This window comes from Pollicipes pollicipes, unplaced genomic scaffold, assembly GCF_011947565.3.
Source record: "Pollicipes pollicipes isolate AB1234 unplaced genomic scaffold, Ppol_2.1 Scaffold_1600;HRSCAF=1878_pilon_pilon_pilon, whole genome shotgun sequence".
In the NCBI taxonomy this organism is placed as follows: domain Eukaryota; kingdom Metazoa; phylum Arthropoda; class Thecostraca; order Pollicipedomorpha; family Pollicipedidae; genus Pollicipes; species Pollicipes pollicipes.
Genome location: NW_023595962.1, coordinates 13,817,324 through 13,839,183, shown reverse-complemented (window position 1 = coordinate 13,839,183; position 21,860 = coordinate 13,817,324). Strand labels below are relative to the sequence as shown.

At 46.9% G+C, this 21,860-nt stretch overlaps 1 protein-coding gene across 1 annotated transcript; it reads left to right on the top strand.

Annotated features, from left to right (window-relative positions):
* Nucleotides 1-226: 226 nt before the first annotated feature.
* LOC119105063 (blastula protease 10-like) lies at nt 227-19,372 on the top strand. The gene is made up of 3 exons (XM_037228695.1): nt 227-257; nt 18,174-18,439; nt 18,530-19,372. Exons 1-3 carry the CDS (start codon nt 227-229, stop codon nt 19,370-19,372), a joined length of 1,140 nt encoding a protein of 379 aa, XP_037084590.1.
* The last annotated feature ends 2,488 nt before the right edge of the window (nt 19,373-21,860 follow it).

The following is a 21,860-nucleotide window of genomic DNA, read 5'->3' as shown; positions in this document are numbered from 1 at the left end:
GGTGTCGGGTGGAGCGTGGCCTTGCTCAGACTCTTGCGTTTCATTTCGTTTTCCGCAGCAGATTCTGCCCTCGCCAGCTGCCGGGCTACTACTGATAGTGTAGTAGTTAAGCAGCGTGCCTGGGTTCGATTCCTCGCAGTGTCCGCCCTTCCTGCCAGAGTGGGCTGTAGGCAACGCCAGGGCGCCTGTAGACGGCCTCAACAGCCCACTGTGTCCTAAAGCCCCAATGTCGACGGGTCACCAGCTGCTGAATACAGGTGAGCTGCGGTTCATGTCACTCTTAAGGGAGTGGCGTTACCCTTCCTGCCTGTCATAGCTGTCGGTTGACGTCACACCTAAGGGAGTGACTTACCCTTCCTGCCTGTCATAGCTGTCGGTTGACGTCACACCTTAGGGAGTGACGTTACCATTCCTGTCTGTCATAGCTGTCGGCTGACGTCACACTTTAGGGAGTGACGTCCCCCTCGCTGCCCCTCAAAGCCAAATGCAAATTCCATGGATGGCTTTTACCACCATTCTTTGCATGCAATGCAGTAACATGTTGGCTGTAATTGAGTCCGTGCCGCAGTTAGTTGCAGCTGGCCTCCCCCCCCCCTAGCTTTCTTCTGATCATGATCTACCTTGTTGCTCCAAGTAAGCGGTAGTATCTGACCTGGGCACTACAGATATGTAGCTTACAAATGCATGTATTGTATTTAGGTGCAAATGTTATGCTGATGTTCTTAACCCAACCCTGATTTTTTGTCATCATTCCTATATTTCACTTAAGCTGTATGTGCAAAATTCAAAATGTCCTTCGCAGCAGGCGCGCGCCAGAGCCTTGGAAAAGGGGGCCACGAAGTTGACAAAACGCCCCCTAATGGTAAAAGGCCCACACAAAATCGCCAGATATGACCCATTTGTTTCTGATGGCATGCTTTTCTTTGATGCTTTATACATACATATATATATATATATATATATATATATATATGTGTGTGTGTGTGTATATATATGTACGTATATATATATATATATATATATATATATATATATATATATATACACATTTTCACCTTCCTCAACTGGAATAGAAACCAGACGCTGCCATGAGATCAATACCGCTTGAATCTTGTAGTCAAACTGAAAACAATATGCGGTAAATCAGAATTGATTATTGATGCAGTAATGTAGCATAGATTTGAGCATGCGCGCTCAGATACCTCATAAACAAAAAACTCGACGCCAAACGTTGCAGTCTCCAAAGTCGCACACCGTCGGCCCGCGGCTAGCACTGTGGCCAACAGGTGGACGAAAATGATAACGTATTTTAGAGTAGCTTGCAACGGTTTTCGTCATAACGCCATACACCTTGAGATATTCCGGGCGAATATTCCACCTGCGCGATTTTTAGATTGGTTATGATAACGAATTGGCTTTAACAACATCGCAAAGTGGCACTGGCATCTGGTGGTAGAGCTGGAAGAGTAAACATACAAACTTTATTTTTCGTGTTGCAGTAACTGTTAATCTGTCCAGGGGACAACATTTAAGTTGTTAAAAAAAGATTCACCCAGTGTCATCTTTGAGCTTTTGAAAGTTTTGAAAGAGGTTTTGAAAAAAACATGATTTTACGATGGTCTCTGTGCTGCGCACGGCGCTTGCCGCTTCATGTTGTTGATTCACCGCCGCTTGAACGGCCTTGGCCGCTCGCAGCGGCCAAAGCCGTGCGGTTTTACGGAAACTGCAACCCAGGCCACCGTTGTCCCTGCTCCCCGAGATTGTGGGCGTGTCATTTGGACTTTACGGCGTACTCAGCTGCTGAGGCTATATAGCGTCGCATGTCTCTAACCCTGGCAGGAAGGGCGGGCACCGCGGGAGGCCGGACCCCGTACCTCTGGTTTCCCGGACGCGCGGTGGTCAGCACAGGCTACACTATCGGCAACCGGCACGCAAACCCCAAACCTTTTGATGTTATTTGTTTCAACAGCCGATTCCGCAAAAGAATGAACATTCTCCAGCAAACATGGAACGGCCTTGTGCGTTTTTGAGCTTATTCCGATCCAGCCTATTCAGCACTAATGAGACCCCTTATGTTCCTTCCGGCAAAAGGACTCTTGAGTGGAACATTGCGGGGCACATTATTTTTTTCCGGTCAGGAACTGAAGGTAGGTAGGATGTAGGTAGGATGCCATTACACACCAAATTATCACGTTAACCTATGAAATGATCTTGACCTGACCCCATTGTGGCATCTACAAGTACGTAACACAGCATCCTCAATTAGCCAAAGAGCATACATATACTTTTTGAAGAAATGAAGCGCCTCGATTGACCCAGCCCCTGCGAACATGTAATGGGGGTCTGCAGGCCTTTGCCCTGACCTTGACCTTTCGTGTCAGTATTATTTCTGATTGTTGCTTCTTTAAGAGGTGTCTATTAACCTTTTCTGTTTGCATATACATTTCCAACTTGGGCAACAAATTCCCGAAAAAGCTTTGTGAGAGTTTTTGTATCCCGGCTTTCCATCCCGAGGCGCTCGGTTGGGACGCCAGCCACTTAATGATGAATAAACCTTGCATGTGATATTATGGCCTGTTCGAAAAGAAGCATTCTTGTTATGATCCAACCAAAGATATTTAACGGCTTCCAGTCTTAGAACCGTTTCAAAAAGCCAAGGGAACTGCGTTATACATGTATTCGCCGTTGACCATTACGTGCCGATTGAACTTGTGACGTCATCATTCGAAGCAGCGGAATTCGGCCTGACGGTTATACCTTTTGTTTTAGGACCTTGGTGGCGATCAAGACCAAGACAAATAAATTGGTCGAGTTATTCATATCTGGCATTTGTGAGCACAATTTCCAGATACAACGCCCGTCGACCGTGATTAGCAATATGATGCGTGAACCGGCAATCTGGCGATACATAGCAGCTCTCAATCAATGTCGTGCAAGGTACGACACCGTAATCAAACAATGGCGTACCGAGGAGCATATTAAAGGGAATGTATACATTTGAAAATATTGAGGTAGGCATTAGATATGATGGGAAAAGCTTACTTGTAACTACTGGTCGACTTTCAAGGTTCAGAAACGACGCTTAGAATCACAATTTCAAAGTTCGTAAAAATGCGCCCCATTATGTCGTTGTTTAATGGCTTCATGGAATGGTTTTGTGATGGCAGGAATACCTGGCAGCATCTGGCAGCCAGACCTAAAAAAATACCTCGAAACACACAAAAGCTGACGCCAACCGGCCATTCTCGTCGCGCGGGCTCTGTCGGGCGGCGGGTTAGTAGATGGTTTCTTTATGAATTTTTGCTTTGGTGCTGGCCGTAAGAAAGCTCTCGTGGACTGTTTGACTTACACAGCGTAGCAATCGCTAGCTTTTATGGCAGATTATTCATATCAAAACACAATGTGCTGTGCTGTTGCTGTTGCTACTATGCTATTGATGTTGATTTTGCCAATGCTGCATTGTCGACCTATCGTTGCCTGCAATGCTGTAGTGCTGATATTGATATGATATGGTGTGTACAGTAGTTACATTTTTACTGTTTGTAACTGGAAATGAAGTGTCATGCGAAAATCAATAAAGTCGTAATGTTGTTATGAATTCATCGCCGAAGCGTTGTTATTGCTTTGGTGATGATGGTAAGGTTGGGCTACCAAAAGTGTTTTCCCTTCTTATGATTATTTATGCAGTTAATAGCTAACCGTGATGTAACCATTATCATGCATTAACATTATTGCTGTTGATAGTCCTTCGGCATTGTTAAAGCAATTGTTACCAGTCGCTCTTAAATTACAAGCTGCTGTCTCATAGGCTTGACATAGGCTAGTCACCCATGTGGTACATTGTGTATGGCATGGGTCAACAGCGTCATTGTGGCACTACCTCAGTGCTGCATTGCGGCATGACATAATGAACAACTGTATGGTTTTGTACTGCAATCTGTGCTGCTTTCATAATAAATGCCATCGTGAAAAGATGGATCAAGCATACACACTTGACTCCACATCTGACACATGACTGACCAAAAACACATGATACAAGATACAAACCACTTTCAGCAAAGCAGACAACCAACAAGCAACATCACTTGCTCAGCCTGTTTTGGAAATCCACAACACTTAGGTGAGAAGATGTAAACACATCTTCCACTTCCACAGTCATGCAACATGCTGCAGCCATCACGATGCTTTAGCAAAAAAAATTACAGGAAAATTTTACATGTGGTGAAATGACACTGCAAACATGCTGACCTTGCACAAGGCTGGAGACATGACAAGTGCATGTAGTTACGGTTGGATGGGCAAAATGCAAGGAAGGAAGCTGCCAGCAGACACAAGGCTCATGATAAAAATATAATTAAGTGCGATCCAAGACACCAACAGCAATATTGTTCCACCTTTTTGAGCACCCAGCACCTTACGCAGGTCCAGTGACTATGACATGGATTACTCGGGAACAATGCTCGCCTGCATACAAAATTTGTTAAGACAGTAGAATGTGCATCAGTAATAATATAGCTCTATATTTTCGGAATTTTTTAGAGAAAAACAATTTTGCAAAGTCATATCATGCGAGCCTATAATGAGCATGTCCATTAACGAGCTGCACGCACCAGCTTCTATTACCGAAATGAATGGCTAATATAATGGCATGCAATGGGTTAATTACATGCTGTAATGCCTCAATAGGTTCAAAATGTTGGCAAGATCATAATGAAGTACCAGAACCAGTACTTGCCTTTGTACACCCCTGCAACATAGGTGCTAGTGTTTCTCTTAGTTTGCTTGCAGTCCTTTGTCATGTTCAAACGCAACCATGAAGGTAGAGGCAGGTATCGATATATCGTATTTTATGGGCGGTCAGTAAACTTTAGGAATAATTAATAAAAGCTCTCTATTTCTCTCTCTCTCTCTCTCTATCTCTCTCTCTCTCTCTCTCTCTCTCTTTCTCTCTCTCTTCTCTCTCTCACTCTCTCTCTTTCTCAGAAGAACAGCCCTCGCATGCACACTCACCATCACATCAATACCAATACAAGTCACTGGCACGCACCACCAGTGATCACACACATTTCAAGCCTCCGATTCACACTCTTTTATCAAAAAAGTGCGGTCTCACATTTGCACAGCTCGCGGAACTATCAGATTGCAGGTTGTCTTGCAATTTCCGCACAGACTTTCAGTTATAACGCAGCATTTCGCAGTGGTCTCCCTTCAAAACAAAGTCCATACAGGGGTTCATGGTAATGCGGCTAAAGAGATTGTACTCGAAGAACACATTTTTTGGTTCGAGATCTAACTTTGTCGAGGGATAGATGTGAAATACTTAGTAAAACATGTATCCAAAATTAATGTAATGTTTCCCTAGTTGTACTATGCCTTGCTAACCCATGAACCGTGCAAGGTTCTGTGCTCCGGTACACAAGGCGCCAACCGAACTGCCTGCAAGAAATACGCCAGTAGAAGAAGGAAAGAAACGTTAGCAGGGGAAAAAGCCAGATTTGCTTCGCGTCATCTTTTTTATAGCTTTCGGGAGAGTGCCCGTTTTTGGGGTGCCGTGCTTTTTTGCAGGCATTGGCGTTCTTTTTTTATAGCATTGACCTATGGCCTAGGAGAAAGGGAAAATGGCCCATTCACGACGAGTGCCGCACAACCCGAAAGTGCTCACGCTTACATTCGCGACACGCAAGCAGCGAAGTCTTGATAACATCCAACCATCTTCCGCGCATTGTATCATATGTGCCGCATCATCGCTTTTGCGAATGTATCATCGGCCACGCTGTTTTGACCATAAGCAGAAAACAGCTTGTAATATAACTCCGATCGCATGACGTTTTTTTGATGTCATTAATTCCGAGGCGACTTTAAAATACGCTCCCAAGAAACCTTTTCGCACTTTTGCGAGCGTATAAATCAGGAACAAGAGCGTTTTGGGTCTCGAAGAGGACATGACCGTTAACTGCATTAAAAGGCCCTCAAGATGGCTATTTCAGTTAAAAACGACATATAAATGTAGGACAATCCCTTTCACTGAACGGAGAAATTGTACTGTCTTATGCAGTTTTCCCCTTAAAAGCAAACCCATAGTTGCAGCTGAGCCTGCTTCACCACATCTGATGTGTCCTTCAATATTTTCAAATGTGAATCATCCCCATTACGTTCCTAAGACACATACGCAGTAAAATCGTTTTTCTCTGACACCTACGAAAAGGCACTCCTGGTATGCTGCAGGTAACTCGAAACGACCTCCTGCCGTAATGGGGTCGGCTGGGTTCGCCCATCCCCGCCGGCCATCCGACACCCGTGAACTCGGCTCCGACGGGCATCAGCCGTCGCCGCGAGCGCTCCGAACAACGGCCGAAGCCTGCCGGTTCAGGGCCGCCGCTGCCTCTGACCACCCGTACGGCCATCAACAGAGTTGCCATTCTCGCATAACCTCCGCCCGAGCGCCAATCACCGTGATCACATCCATGACTGGCTCCCGCGCGCTTGCTGATTAGTCGAGGGCGTGCTCAGGTGATCGTCGAAGCCGATTTTCTACGCTCGCCTCTCGTGTTGTTAGTAACCTTTTCAAGACCATGCATGTCTAGAAAAGATTCTCAAGGCATGTGCAAGACATATCAACAAGTCCACACTACAAGTGCGCACCAGAAGCCGTGTCATCGATTCCCCCCTCCTCGCGTGCCTGACTGCGCCTTTGAGCCAGTGCGTCGCCCCACGGCGGCGACCCTGCGTCCAGTCGTTACCGGCCCCCCTGGCCGCGTCTCATGTCCCGAGTGCCCGGCGCGCGCGAGGCAGCATCCGTCACCGGAAGAACTTTCACTTTCCGGAGTCGCCGACCTCGTGCTCTTGAATTCGATGAGGGGCCCACGTGCGTGGATGTGACTGATCCTGCCTCCAGGCGTTTGAGATCTCCATGGCAACAGTCACGTGACTGAACCGCTGGAGGGGCCGTCTGCCCCGCAGGAAAACGGCCGTCAGGTAGGTGCCGCGGAAAATCTTATGACGTGTTCATTTGCGAGCTTGGCATACCGCCAGAAAAAAATGGGCTGTTCTGCGCAGCTGAGAGCTACGTGAAACACGGCAAAGAGCACGCCAGTTCGAAAATTTCATGGAGACTAAGAGCAGGACAAGCAGGGTGTTTATGCAGACGTCTCCACTTCTGAAGGACGATGTTTTACATTCGATCATTTTGTTGACTGATTCACAGAAAAGCAATTTGAAGTACGGCTCACTACTCACACGACAAATAACACCGGGTGTAACTCGACCACATCCGTTTGCTCTGGACCTGCACGTTTTTCTGGGCTGTGGAAATATTCCAATTGCCTGCTTAAAATAATCGCAGCATTCCCTTCAGCTCGCAGAGAACGGCCGCTGATAACAAGAGTCATTTAAATCAGGGTTTTAGTTTGGTTGCGGTATAATGTTGGAATGTTTAGTTTGGTTATGCTATAATGTTGGAATGCAAGGAAGACAGATTTGTTCAGAAAGTCAAAAGTTCCAAGTGCAAATCATCGACATTGACTCAGGGATTGCGATTCGTGGATTTAAGCACCATCCACTATCTCAGTCATTTCCTGTGGAATGTTGACATGCCATTCATTTTCTATGGACTGTTGACACACCATTCATTTTCTACGGAATTTTGACACACCATTCATTTTCTATGGAATGTCGACATTACAACAGCGGGTTAAACCGCGATGTAATTCCTACTACTGCGCATTACTAGGCCGCTTTCTTTATCCGTTGCCTCAGAGGGATGGGTGTGCCACCACGTGATGTTTTCGAGATTTGAGTTTTTCTTGATGCGTGCCCGTGAAGCTGCTTTCGTGTCATCTTCGTCTTCGTATCATTTGTCTCACCAAGGTCGAAGAAGGAATGATGATTATCCCGAAAGCTCCCGTTCAACACAAACAAGATGATTGGAATAGTGCTCTTTTGACATTTGCTCTATCCCAGTTCACTAATATTTTCCATCACATTTTCAAACAAATTACTGAGTCCCTTAACTGCATGCTCTGATAAGCTCAAGCTTTGCGGGGACTTTCGCACACAAAGGCTGCGAACGCACCTGTGCTCTCGAACATATCTAACCGAGAGCTGCATCAGCATGACACCGAACATGGTGGGTCGGCCACAAAAGTGGCGCACACAGTCAAGCTGAGATGTTAGTGACGCTTGAGCCCCGGAGGCTATGTGCTCTAATTCAAGACAAGACAAGACAAGACAAGAGATGTTAGTGTTCGGAGACTCCAAATTTGAAGGTGATGCCACCCAGGCCCATAGTCCGGTGCAAATGATTTTCTGGTAGCTTAAATACATTCCAGCAAAGAATGGCGGGTTGATTTGTGTACATATTTACAGGAGACGGGAGGGGGGGGGGGGGGGGGGGGGCAGCGGGCCTACGTCCCCACGGCATAACTTTCCACCAATTCTGTATTCTCGAGGGACTGGCCCCACTCTATTATGGCCATTGACAATATGATAACTGCAATAATTAGTGTTAAATTACTGCATATTTTCAACCATTCGCTTATTTGAGCGGCATAATAGCGGAAACTGGGGAACGCCGTACCAGCTTCTGTTTTGAGCTCTCTCATACCATAACCACCAAGGGTAGGAATACCGTTATTATAACTGCGGATGCATACAACTTTCAACAATATATTCTCTGCAAACAACTTTGAGGAGCTCATTTTCTTTTGTTTTGAAAAATGAATTCTCAACGAACCCCTCTCAATTGATGCAGCCTGCTTAATCCAAGGGTCAATTATGTTACATAGTGCGGAGGTTCGGTTGTTTTTTCGTCGTTTTTGTCTTCAAGTGCGTTGCATCGCAAACAAACTGGGTGCGTTACAATATATGAACGGATTGCGCTCGCCTCTCCTTTTTTGAGTTCGTCGTGTTAACAGGATAACACATTTCTATCATTAAAAAAAAATCAGTTAATGTTTGTTTTACTGCTCGTCGTCGTCCTTCGGGCTTTACAACGGACTCAGCTGCTGAAGCTAAATGGCGTCGCCTTCCTTTCAGCCTGGCAGGGACGGCGGCAACGTGGGAATCGAACCCCGTGCCCACCTCCGGTTTTCCAGGCACACAGCGTTGTTCTACAGCCACGGGTGACAATTTGTATTTTTTTGGTGGGTCACTGACCCCCACCCGCAATGTCCCATTTGGCTCCCACATGGCGTCCTTGGCCCCCCGCCCCCATCCCTCCGGAGCCCATGTATATGTACGACGTAGCAAAACAGAAACTTTAAATGATATGAATTTAAGGAAGGCTTGTGCTAATTTCCCCATAGGCAGAAGGACCAAAGAAAGTGAACACCGCGATACCGTCCCGTCTAACACCGTTTTGTGCCACCAACCGGTCCATTCAATGCTCTGTAATTCGCGATCAAGTCAAACTGCTACAGGCCGGTGTCGAGTGTTCAGCCTCCAGCGCTACACAGCTCAGGCGGAGCTGAGTGGAGGGATATTCGGTCGGCCGAGGCTGCGGCAGCGACGTGGAGCCGAACAATCTGAAACAAGAGCGTGTGTCTGCATTGACACACATATTCGTTGTGCTGTGCATCCGCCTCCATTAGCAAGCCAGTCTTCTCGATATCGTTTGATGACTTGTTCCATGACCGTCCCGGTGGCTCAGTTGGTTAGAGCGCCTGCCTCCCAATTCACCCACCCGTGGTGGGGTGGGTTTAAGCCGCTTTAGGGCGCTCGCTTTTTGTCCTTGACAGGTATGGCCTGCGGCCGGTGGCAGCGGTCGCACTAAAGGTCAGTTGACGTCAGAGGGCAGGACGGACCGTGCCGAGCATTGCGGCACGTTAAGCTTTCGCCACTAAATTCTGCCGTTGCCTGGAATTGCGCGATCGGATGGTAGGGGTCAGGGCTCACACAACAAGCACTGCTTAGCGTGAGCGCTGATCCCAGAAATCCATCCATTCAAAGGGTTTGGATCAAATTTCTAAAAAAAAGAAAAAGTTTAAGCTGGAGCTGTCACCTGTAAGCGTGGCACATGTTAGAGAGCCGCTCGACGCTTCTTCTTAAGTTTGCCTGACTATAAAATTGTATGGATATATATATATATATATATATATATATATATATATATATATATATATATATATATATATATTACGGGCATGCTTGCATTGCGCAGAATGTCATTAGCCCAGCATCACTTGAGGGTAATTATTTAGGCCCGTGGTGCGCATTTCAACCTTTGGGCGGTAATTTTGGGCCCATGAGTATAGTTGTACTACAATTTAGCACCGGATATCATCCGCGGGTAGCGTCGACGCTTGCAAGTGTCCCTGAATACGGCAGAGGGCGGCTTCGACGCTGTAGCCCATGTCGTCGTCGACTCCCAGTTACAAGCGAAACGCCCAAAAAATTGATAGGTCATCTCCAATTGAAATCGGTATAAATAAACTGCATGAGGTTGACATAAACATGCTTATTAACACGCGTTCGGGTGAGGGAATGGCTTCCGACCGGCGAGGCGTAGTCGCGCCCAATTTTGCATAACTGTACGCAATTGAGTGGCGGCTAAACTGGATCTTAGATCGAAATAAGGTCGGAACTTTTCATTCACATCAACCCGTTCTGCTCCCAGAATGCTAAAAATTGTTCAGAATCAAGAAGTAGAAGAATTATATCACCCCGTTTTAGTCATGCACGCTCGCAAGTGCTACATAAAAAATCCCGACACCCGGCGTTGCAGTCTCCATGTGCCATATGGCGTTCGGCCCGCGTCTTACATTAAGTGGTGGGCAGCGGGAAACGACGACGCTTCTGAAGCAAGTACCTTGGAACGCTTTAGGATGTCAATTGGAACGCTTGGAAGGCGTTTCGGGAGAATGTTTTACCCGTGCAATTTTGATATTCATAATATTAACGGATTAGCATTCATAGCACCGCGAACCGTTGCAAAACAATTTATGACAGAACTAGACAAGTAAAGATGGAACGTCCATTTTCATCTTGCTGTCACTGTTTATTTCTGGTATGTATGCAATCACAGTGTTTAGACGGCGGAACTAGTGGTGGGACATCCCTCTCCAACTCCTTTAGGCACTGGTGTTCAGGTCGGCACCAGGTCAATAACCGGCCGGCGCAAAAAGAGCACATACGCTTCGCAGCTGTTGGCGCGGTGCATGCGGATGGAATGTACTCTGAAGTCGTTGTAGCCGTGCCAGACTCCCAAATAGGGGTGTTTTCAGCGGGCCGTGTGGTGGGCTGAGCGCGCCACGCCAAAATGTCGCGTCACGTCATACGGCTTAAAAATCTACTCACCCGGTATGGCAGAGAATGGCGACAGGCTTAAACCACTGGCGGAGGAGCCCACATTGGTATTGAGTTTGTGGCCGTTCGTACCCATCTGCAGCAAGAAACGTTTCAGGTGCACTACAGGGCTGCGTGGGAGCCTCTGAATCTTGGAGTTTTTGGAGCGCTTTTGACCTTTCTGGGACATTGAGCACGTCGGCTTTTCTTGTCCGTGAAGGATCTCTCCATTAGTAAAAAGTCAAAGCAGTCCTGCAAACGCGCCTGACACATCGTGGATAAGTTCGCTAAGCTCAGGCCGCAGAAAGGGTTCAATGTCACAGACGCGCGGCCACACACAGTGCGCCGCAGCGTAAACTTGAGCTGTCCGACAAACAGGTCAACGAACTTCGAGTTCTTCAGAAACAGGCGACGCTCCCAGGATTCTGCCGGTTTCTGGCTAGCAGTGAGCCCATCATCGATGTGGATGGGTTTGGGCTAGGACTGGTTCTCAACACGGCTCACCTCCTCATGTAAGCCCTCCAGCAAGCCAACTTTGCCCGGAGGTTATTTTGCTAGTCTAGGAGATTGGAGGCGAAGCGGTTCTGTTTCTGGATTCATGCAAGGTTATATGAGACGTCTTACACATGTTTTCCATTCCACACCCCGTTGGCATCCCGAATTTTGATATTTTTGAACGCGCTAGTTTCGTCTATGTGTGGCCATAATTTTTATAATATGTATCTTCTCCGATTTTAGCTATAATGCGAAGGCATGGTTTCTGATTCCAAGTCCACTTGGATGCATCACCTATTTTGACTGTCCGGACGTCGTAGTAAACTGGATCGCCGATTTGGAATGGGGATGCTTGTGCACCTTCATCGACTAAAGTTTTGTAGTGGTCTCATGTTTGTTGGATGTGATCTGTCACATGCTGTGATGCGTGGTGAAGAGTCTCAAACGTTTTGGGGGAAGCGTTCTTCAGCAGACTATCTCTAACGGGCTGCAACAACTTGTCCGCACATGAAATTACATCTCCACTATGCATGAGAAACTGCGGTGATCATTTGCACTCGTCTTCATCAACAACTTTATCGTCCACATTACCACTTTCGAGGAGCATCTGAAACACCTGGAGACCGTACTTGAACGATTGCGGCACGCTAATCTTCACCTCAAAATATCAGTGGGAAGTTTGAAAAGATGAATTTAACTAATTGGGACACATATTATCAAATGAAGGTATCAGTGTGGGCCCAGACAAAGTTAGTCATTAATAGTACGCAGCCGCCTCGAAAGCTCAGGAAAGTGCGTGGTTTTATTGGAATGACATCATACTACCGATAATATGCATCATAGTTCAGTGAAACTGCTAGAACATTAGTAGCACTTGCGAGAAGAAATAAAATTTAAATGGAATGATCACAGTCAACATACTTTTAAAACTCCTAAAACACGATGGGTAGAAGCCCCAATTTCGCCCTTTCCTGATGTCACTCAACCATTACGTTATTTACAGACGCTCCGCATTACACGTTAGACTCAGTTCCGATGTAAAAACAGGAAGATCAAGAATACGAGCGCGCAAAAGAAATAGCCGACTATTGGACTCAAGCATTCGCTTTCGTGTCAGCTTACAGAAACTTCGTCCCGTCACTCCAGGAGCCAAGCTCACAGCCTATGCGGATCATAAGCCCCTGAAACATATGTCCACTAGTGAAACGCAAAATCCTAAGTCCAAAGATAGGCTTATTACGATGATCGGTTACGTTGCAAACAGTGAGTCATCTTCTATGTAATATCCTTTCCCTTTCTGTTCGTCACATTTACCAAGCGGCGAGACATTTTCTCACAAGGGATCCTGTTTTTGGGCCCCCCTAAATTCAGCTTCTGTCCATGCCATAGCAATACGTTCGTTATACGTGGCATCCCTTGTGGCCTGGCTTTGTGATAGCGGGGAGTTATCAATCACAACTCGAAGGTCTTGACAAATGATCTACAGTAACGTTTGTTGCACCGCTAATGTGTTCACAACTTTCAAGTCCAAAGAGGTCCATGGAATGGATTCGATTGGCGTCAGCATCTTGGATCTCTCTAACAAGTTGAGAATGTCTTCAGCGTTGTAGATGCTGGGAGTGGGTGTAACTGCTATGGCGACTAGCTATCTTAAGTCTTCATAGATAGGATGAGAGCCTTTTTTGCCGCCACAATCACGGGTGACACCCAAGGGAGCTACTCCTGCGACTGCCACCTGCTCTCAGCACATCTTTCACATGCTTGTCCAGGACTGCTCTTTTGTGTCAGCGAGATCGTCCATGGCTCTCAGATGGATTGCTTTACGTGTTTATAACCATTTTGGTGTCGGGCGCAGTCGTTAGCCCAGAATCTTTTACCACAAATAAACCCATCTTCCGCTCCAGAACTTGTGCTAAGAGCATGCATCTGAAATTGGTGCAAATCATTGGAGAGATTGACGATGTCAGGTGACACATAGCCAATGCTTAGCGGAGAGAGTTGACAAGTTGTTAGACGTGGCCCTTACAAATTGAATAATTTACGACTCGATGACAAACTTATGGAAGTGTTCACTTTTGGCTGGCCATGGAGTTGGCATGAGCCTAGAATTTAAAATTTCGCAAATCTAAACATTTCTCGACTATGTATCGCTTGGCTTGTGAGATGACGCGCGGTGCTTATCAGCATCGCATTCGTTATTGAAAGACAGGAATCCTGCCAAGTTGATGGAAAATAGCTTGGCTATGCGAGCAGAAGAGCAGCGTTGGTTGGCGAATGCCTGCCTTCGCCTTTGTGATTTGTCGGCACGCGCCGACAAAACCTCACGCTGCGTTGACTGCGTGATGTCGTGCATGACCTTACCCGTGACCTCTCGTGAACTTACTATGTGACCTTACTCGTGACCTCTCGTCTTCCCGCCCTACGCGGACTGGCGACTCGGAAATGGGTCAACCACGCCAGGGGCTCGTGGTGGCTGGGCTGGAAAAACTCTCCCCACGATAGGGAAGAAACGCAGCTACGCAACGCTGTGAAGCTGGCTACTTGGAGGGAATGTTCCGCCTTAAATGGGGCTTTGAACTGAAAAAGCCATCTGGACGCCCTTTTGATGTAGTTCACGGCCATGCCCTTTCTAAGATCCAAAGCTCTCTGGTTCCTGAATAACACGCCTGCAAAAGTGGCAAAAGATTTATCGAGGGACTATTTCAGAGCCATCTCCGCAATGGTGATGTCATAGAAACGTCCTACGATCGCCGTGATATTACAGGCTGTTTTCTGCTTATGGTCAAAACAGCATGGACGCTGATACATTCGCAAGAACGATGATGCGGCTCATCTGACACAATGCGCGGAAAATCATTGGCTGTTTGCGAGATTTCGCTGCTGAATGCGTGTCGCGAACGTAAGCGTGAGCACTTTCGGGTAGTGCGGCACTCCTCGTCAAGCGCGCGTTTTTCCTTATATTTAGGCCCTGGGCCTAAGTTATAAAATAGAATGCCACTCTCCGCAAAAAAATACGACACCGAAAGAAGCATGACGCTCTTCCGAATGTTTTAAAAAGAAGTCGCAACGGCAACTCTGTGTTTTCTCCCGCTGATGTTTTCTTCCACTCACGTTTTTCTTACGGACAGCTCGGTTGCCGCCGTGTGCACCTGAGCAAAATATCTTGCACGGGTTTATGGATAAGCTAGGCATAATAAAATGAGGCAACATTACAGTAAATATATATATATATATATATATATATATATATATATATATATATATATGTTACACATATTGCTGGACAAATTTAAATCATAAACCAAAAAATTATGTCCTTCAAGTTCAACCTCATGAGCTGCATGAACCCCGTTGGAACTTTGTTTGGATGGGAGCTCAAGGAGAAAGGTGGTGTTATGACCGAGAACCTGTGCGAAAATGGTGAGAAAACCTGCAATTTGATAGTCCCGCGGGCTGTGCAAATGTGGAATCGCGCTTATTTTACAAAAAAGTGACTCAGGGGCTTGAAATGGGTGCGTTCACCGGTGGTGCGTGTCATTGGCTTGTATTGATCTTGATGTGATGGGGAGTGTGCGTGCGTCGTTGGTCCTTCTGAGAGAGAGCATGGTTTTGATATTCTTTAAGTCTAATGACTCCCAATAAAATATGATATGTTGATACCTGCCTCTATCTTTATGTTCGTGTTTGAACAGGACAAGGCGGTGATGCTCGTAACCTGAAAGAAACACTAGCACCTATGTTGCAGGGGTGTGGAAAGGCAGTTTGTTGCTTCATTATAATCTTGCCAACATTTTTAGCCTTTTGAAGCATTTCAGCATGTAAGTAATCCATTGCATGTCATTATATTTGCGATTTATTCCGGCAGAAGGGGCTGGCCTGCGCAGCTCTTGAATGCACATGCTTGATTTAAGCTTACAGGATACAGCCTTGCAGAATTGTCTTCCACCTAAGAATTCTGAATTTTGTATGCAGGCAAGCATTGCTTGTGAGTCACCAATGTCATAGCCATTGCAACTCGTGAGATGCTGGATGCTGAGAAAGGTGAAGAAGTATTGCTGTCGTTTTTTGGATAGCACTTAAATAACATTGCTATCATGAACTTTGTGTGCATCAGCATCTTCACCACTTCCTTGCATTTCGCGGATCTAACCATAACTTCATGCATTTGTCATATCTCCACAGTTTTGCAAGATCAGCAGGTTTGCAGCATCATTTCACATGCAATATTTTCTTGTTGTGCACGTGGCATTACTTGCGTGAACGACATTTTTGAGTGAAGCAGCCTGGTAGCTGCAGCATGTTGCATGGCTGTGAAATCAGAAGACAAGTCTGCATCTTTGTCACCCATGTGTTGCGTATTTCCAAAACAGGATGAGCAAAGGATGTCACTTATTGGTCGTGTGTTTTGCTGAAGCTGATCTGCATACTGTGTCTTGTGTTTTTAGTCAGTCATGTGTCAGATGTGGAGTTAATACAAGAATGCATGCTTGACCAATCTTTTCATGATGGAATTTATCATGACAGCAGCAGGGATTGCAATACAAAAACCATATCATTGTTCATTATGCCATGCCATAGCACAGCACTGAGGTAGTGCCACGATGACACTGTCAACCCGTCTCATTACACAATGTACCACATAGGTTGACTACTCTATGTCAAGCCTATGAGATAGCGGCTTATAATTTATGAATGACTGGTAACAACTGATTTAACAACGCCAAAGGCCTGTCAACAGTGAGATTGCTGTTGCAACACAACGGTTATGTCAGGATTAACTAGTAATTGCATCAGAGATCCTACGAAAAAGAAACTTTTTTGGTAACGCAACCTTACCATCTTTGCCATAGAAGAAACAATGTTTTGGCAATCAATTCATAGCAGTTACATATTTTTATTTTATTTTTGCATGCAACTGCATTTCCAGTTATAAATAATAAAGGAAGTAGCTACTGTGCACACCACACGATATCCATGTTAGGACTTAAGCACTGCAGACAAGGAAAAGTCGACAATAAAGTATTGATATTCTCAACAGTCCCTGGCAGGTTTCGGTACGATATTCATGACAGTCTTCACATCATATCGTGCTATGAGATTAATGATCTGCCCTAAAAGCTGGCGATCGTTACTTTGCGTATGCGAATCAACCCATTGAAGCTTCTCTCACGACCAGCACCAAGACAAAAAATCCACAAACAAGTCAGCCACTAATCCGCCACCCAGCACAGCGCCCGCAACAGGAATGACTTGTTGGCGTCAGCTTTCGTGCGTTTTGAGGAATTCTTTAGGTCTGGCTGCCAGATGCTGCCAGGTTTTGCTGTCTTCACAAAACCATTCCATGAGGCCATCAAACAATGACGTAATGGGGCGCATTTTTACAAACCTTGAAATTTTGCTCTTTAGGGTGGTTTTTGAACCTTGAAAGCTTACCAATAGTTACTTTCCCGTCATATCTGATGCTTATCTCAATGCTTTCAAATGTGGAGCATTCCCTTTAATGGCGGCTCATGCTTTTACGACGCTGAACGCTGCTCTTTGCGAAATGTACATTAAATGGAATGAACGTTTCACAAAATAAGCCTCGCATGGAATGAAGTTTGCGCGAAATGTCCGTGACATTTCATGTTTTTATTCGCGATTTATTAGCGTGAAATAGTTGCCGATGACCTTGTTTGCTTAACAAGCCGTGCTTTGTCGTACCGCAAGTCCAAAATTTTCAGTGTAACAGAACAATTAGCATAGTGTTGATATACTCTTTTGACGCCTGGACGGACAAAGGCGCATGGCAAACAAGCAACAGATTGCAGAGCATTCATCTGAAATGCTCTACCTGAAAACTAAAAACGTGCCCCAAGCCTTGGTTTCCAGAGTTTTCACGATGAAGACGAGGCGACGCCATGCCAAAGCAGGAGCGGAGATTGCACAAAGCACGGCGCAGCTGTGATTCTGACTGCATCTTCGTGGGCTGCGTGCCCGTCCTTTGCTGGACGCGACGTCCACGCTGTGATGAAAGGGTTCACGCAGCAGGACAGTGGTGGAACATTGCAGCGCCTAAGAATGCCTATATAGATGAATGACAAGAATGACAATATTGCCACAGGTGGCAACATTGCCACAACATTGTCTCTTACGAAAGCCGGCATCCCAATAACATTCCTGTCTCCCGTTGTCGACCAAAGACGTCTGACAAATGTGGACATCGATCTCTCCGTGCGGGTGGCCAGGGCGGTCTGCGTCGCATCGCCTATAAAGACTGCTGTCCTCGGGCGGCCACCACCCTTTCCGTCATGTCGTGTCTCGTGCTGGTAAGCCTGCTGGCCGTTGCCGCCGCCGCGCCCTCGAGCGTGTCACCGCAGAATGAGGCGCTCTTCACCGGGGAGATCCCCGAGTCGCAGTACCTGTTCGAGAATCACCTGTTCACCTGTTCGAGAACCGCAACCCGAACGTGACTGATTTCGGTCTGGAGCTGTTCGAGGTGGACATGGTGCTGACGGAGGAGCAGAAGCTGGACCGGAAGGCGGGGCCCAACCTCTGGCCCGGCGGCCAGGTCAGGTACGCCATCACGTCAACGTCCGAGCCGGACCGGGCCGCCATGGTGGCGGCGCTCAACCACTGTCGCCAGCACACCTGCGTCACCTTCACCGAGGTGTTGGCCAGCTTCGCCGGCGAGCCGCACCTGCGCTTCAGCAGGCAGTCGGGCTGCTGGTCGTGACGGCTGGACGTTGGCCGCATCGGCCGGACGTCCGGACAGGATGTCAGCATCGGCAACGGTTGCACCGGCCTGGGCACGATCGCGCACGAGGTCGGCCACGCGCCCGGTTTCAACCACGAGCAGTCGCGACCGGACCGAGACAGCTACGTCGCCATTCCGACCGGGAACATCCAGGCCGGCAAGGGCGGAAACTTTGACATCGCCTCCAACGCCAACAACTACTCCGTGTCTTACGACTACACCTCCGTCATTCACTACGGCAAAACGTACTTCAGCGAGAACGGCCAGCCGACCATCCAGGTGAACCAGCTGCAGTACTCAGGCCTGCTCGGCAGCGGGACCGGCCTCTCGCACCGTGATGAGCAGCTGGCTAACGCCATGCACAGCTGCGCTGCCAGCTGCTCCAGCCCGCCCGCGTGCCAGAACGGCGGCTACGTCAGCAAGGCATGCAGCTGCGTCTGCCCGCCAGGCACCAGCGGCTCCCGCTGTCAGACGGTGACGGCGCCGTACTACGGCAGCGTCTGCGGCAACCAGGCCATCACCTCGGCTGGCACCGTCAACTCCATCAACTGGCCCAACATCTGCCCGCGCAACCAGAACTGCTTCTGGATAGTGACGGCGCCGGCTGGCCGGCGCGTCAGAATCACCTTTAACACTGCCAAGGTGCTGCACCGCTACAGCGACGGCAGCTGCTGCTGGGACTGGATCAACCTGTACACAAACAGCGACAACTCGGCCGACGTCAACGCTGGCGGCAGTGAGCTGCAGGACAAGACGTACACCTCGACCGGCAACCGGCTGGCGCTGGAGATGCACACGTACGCCGGCGGCAGCTATCCCTCCCTGCAGACCGGCTTCACCGCCTCCGTCAGCTTCGTCTGAGGAACCCGGGCACCCGGCGAAAACGGGTGGTCATTCTTGCACCCCACCGCACCCCCTACGTGCAGCTTACGTCGGTTAGCGCCTGATAAGCTCTTGGTTGTTGATTTCTTTCCTTTTTCCAAGTCGATGCGCTTTTCGTAGCACATGAACTTATCTGCAGGAAAATGTTGGTGCCTTCGTGTGAACACTATGTCATCTAATGCATACAGCGGAGCATCAAAACATTGAAGTTTTCCCCAAAGACTCAAAGCGCTATCGATTATGTGCAGTCAGATATTTAAGAGAAGCTTAGCCCTCAACGCAGTGAAATGAAAATGAGCCAATAGAGCTTCGTGTTGCGTGGCATTTCGTTGGCATAACTGAAACATAACAAATTTTCAGCTTCAAACAATATTTCAGTTTTGATGAAAGGTTGTGCCATTTCAAAACACAAAACTGGCGAATACGCTGAAAGACAGCATGCCACCTTGTTGTACTTTCACTTAGTTATATTAGACACGTCTGATTTGATCTGTAATGCCAGTTTTCTCACAATCCTGAAAACTCAAAATTTTGAGTTGAAATAGCCGCTCCTAGAAGTAATATATTTGCTTTTCTTTGCTTTTTCAACGTGTGTGCTCGGCAATGCATGTAACATACAAATTTGTCAAGATGCTTGAGTAATAAGCGCTACGAAACCTTGAAACACTGTGAGTATATTTATAAAAAAATGTAAGTCAACATGAGGCTATTATCCCGCAAATTCAACCCTTGGATTGCCGAGATCTCACATCAGTCCTGAAAGAACGCTTCAAGGCCGGCAATTCGTTATTTGTGAACGAGCGCACTTACGCAGTCGAACGAATCGATTTGCATTTAAACCTATGCGATCTCTTTTTTTCCATGTCGAAACGTGTTAATCTCATTCGCCTTGCCCCATCCCCCCCCCCCCCCTCTCCACCCCCGCCTCTCTACGTTGCTGAGCTATGAGCTGGATTTCAAAACGAAGGTTGGCACTTGTCAACGTGCGAATCTTTTGTTTCACATGTTGAACCGATAGAGCAGCTTGCGCGACGTTTTCGACGCTGCTCGCCGGCCGGATCCAGTCATAAGTTTGAAGAGATTGATCCACATTCGTATGGGATTTTTTAAACTCAGCCATTTTCATGACCATTCCCTACAGCTCACAGCCATGTCCCTTTAAATACTTCAAATCTCCTCCTTTCTGGGTGTGATGCACATGAACTTGTACAGTCTATGACGCATCACCTACGGGAAAGTCGCTCAGTCACTACCGCGCAACAAAATTTTATACAGACATCTACCTCATCGGCTTTTTACGCTCATGGTCAAGAAAAGTAATGCCTCTAATTATTCGGTGAGAATGAGGTTGATAATCAAAGTACTTAAGTGCCTGGAAGTGCAACTGAAAGTACGGAAAATGCGACACAGAAAATTATGCAAGAACACCACGAGGAAAGGCCAAAATAAGCTCATCTACCCTCGTTCGTTGCAATAATACATAAATCAACAACGCCACCTTGTGTCGCATCAAAGTACCACGAGTGAGCCACGTCACTCGCTACAGCGGCAACTCTGGCAGCGACTTTGGTGTCATAAAACTTTCCATGACGTAATCTAATGATGATTTTATTAGAAACGTGCTTATCAATTAGTAAAAGTGTGCTGTTTAGGAGCTCTTTTTCATTTAAAAGCGTACCAGTAGTTTTAAGCGAGCTTTTCCATCATGTATCATGCTTGCCTCGATGCCTGCAAATTTGGAACAGCCCTATAAAGGGAACATTGGTATTGGGGTTTGAACTGAAATAGCCATCTTGAAGATTATCCGATGCAGTTCACAGCAATGCCTTTCGTAAGACCTAAGCCCGTCTCTGTTATGAACTTCACGCCCGCAAAGATGTGCAAACTGTTTCAGAGAGACTATTTTAAGGTCACCTAGGCATAAATGACGTCATAAAACGTCATTCGTATACTGCCACTTTATTGGCCATGCGAAGATCAAAACCAATAAAAATAGAATTGTGGGGTCGCTCATATCTGGCGTTCGTGAGCACAATTTCCAAACATAACGGCTGCCAGTTGGTTCTCAATCAATATTGTGCAAGGCACGATGACGTAACCAAACAAGGACGTATTGAGGAGAAACTTACTGAACAGGGAAATTGTGCTGCCTAATGCAGCTTTTCCACTCAAAGCACTCCAATAATTGTAATTAGTGGGCTTATTTCATCATATATGATGGTGGCTTCAGTATCTTCAAATTCGGATAATCCTCTTTATTACATTGATGCGGCCTTGCTGCCCAGGCCACGTCTGGTATTTCATGCGGCCAGCGGACACCGGCACCAAGCCGAGGCTCAACATGTGTTTGACAGATGGACATGCGAGCAGACGTTGCCACAATGATAATATTACACTGTAATGTTGCGTTTACATCAAATTCATCTGGTATTTGCGGTGTTCTTTGGACACCAGAGTCGCAAAGATG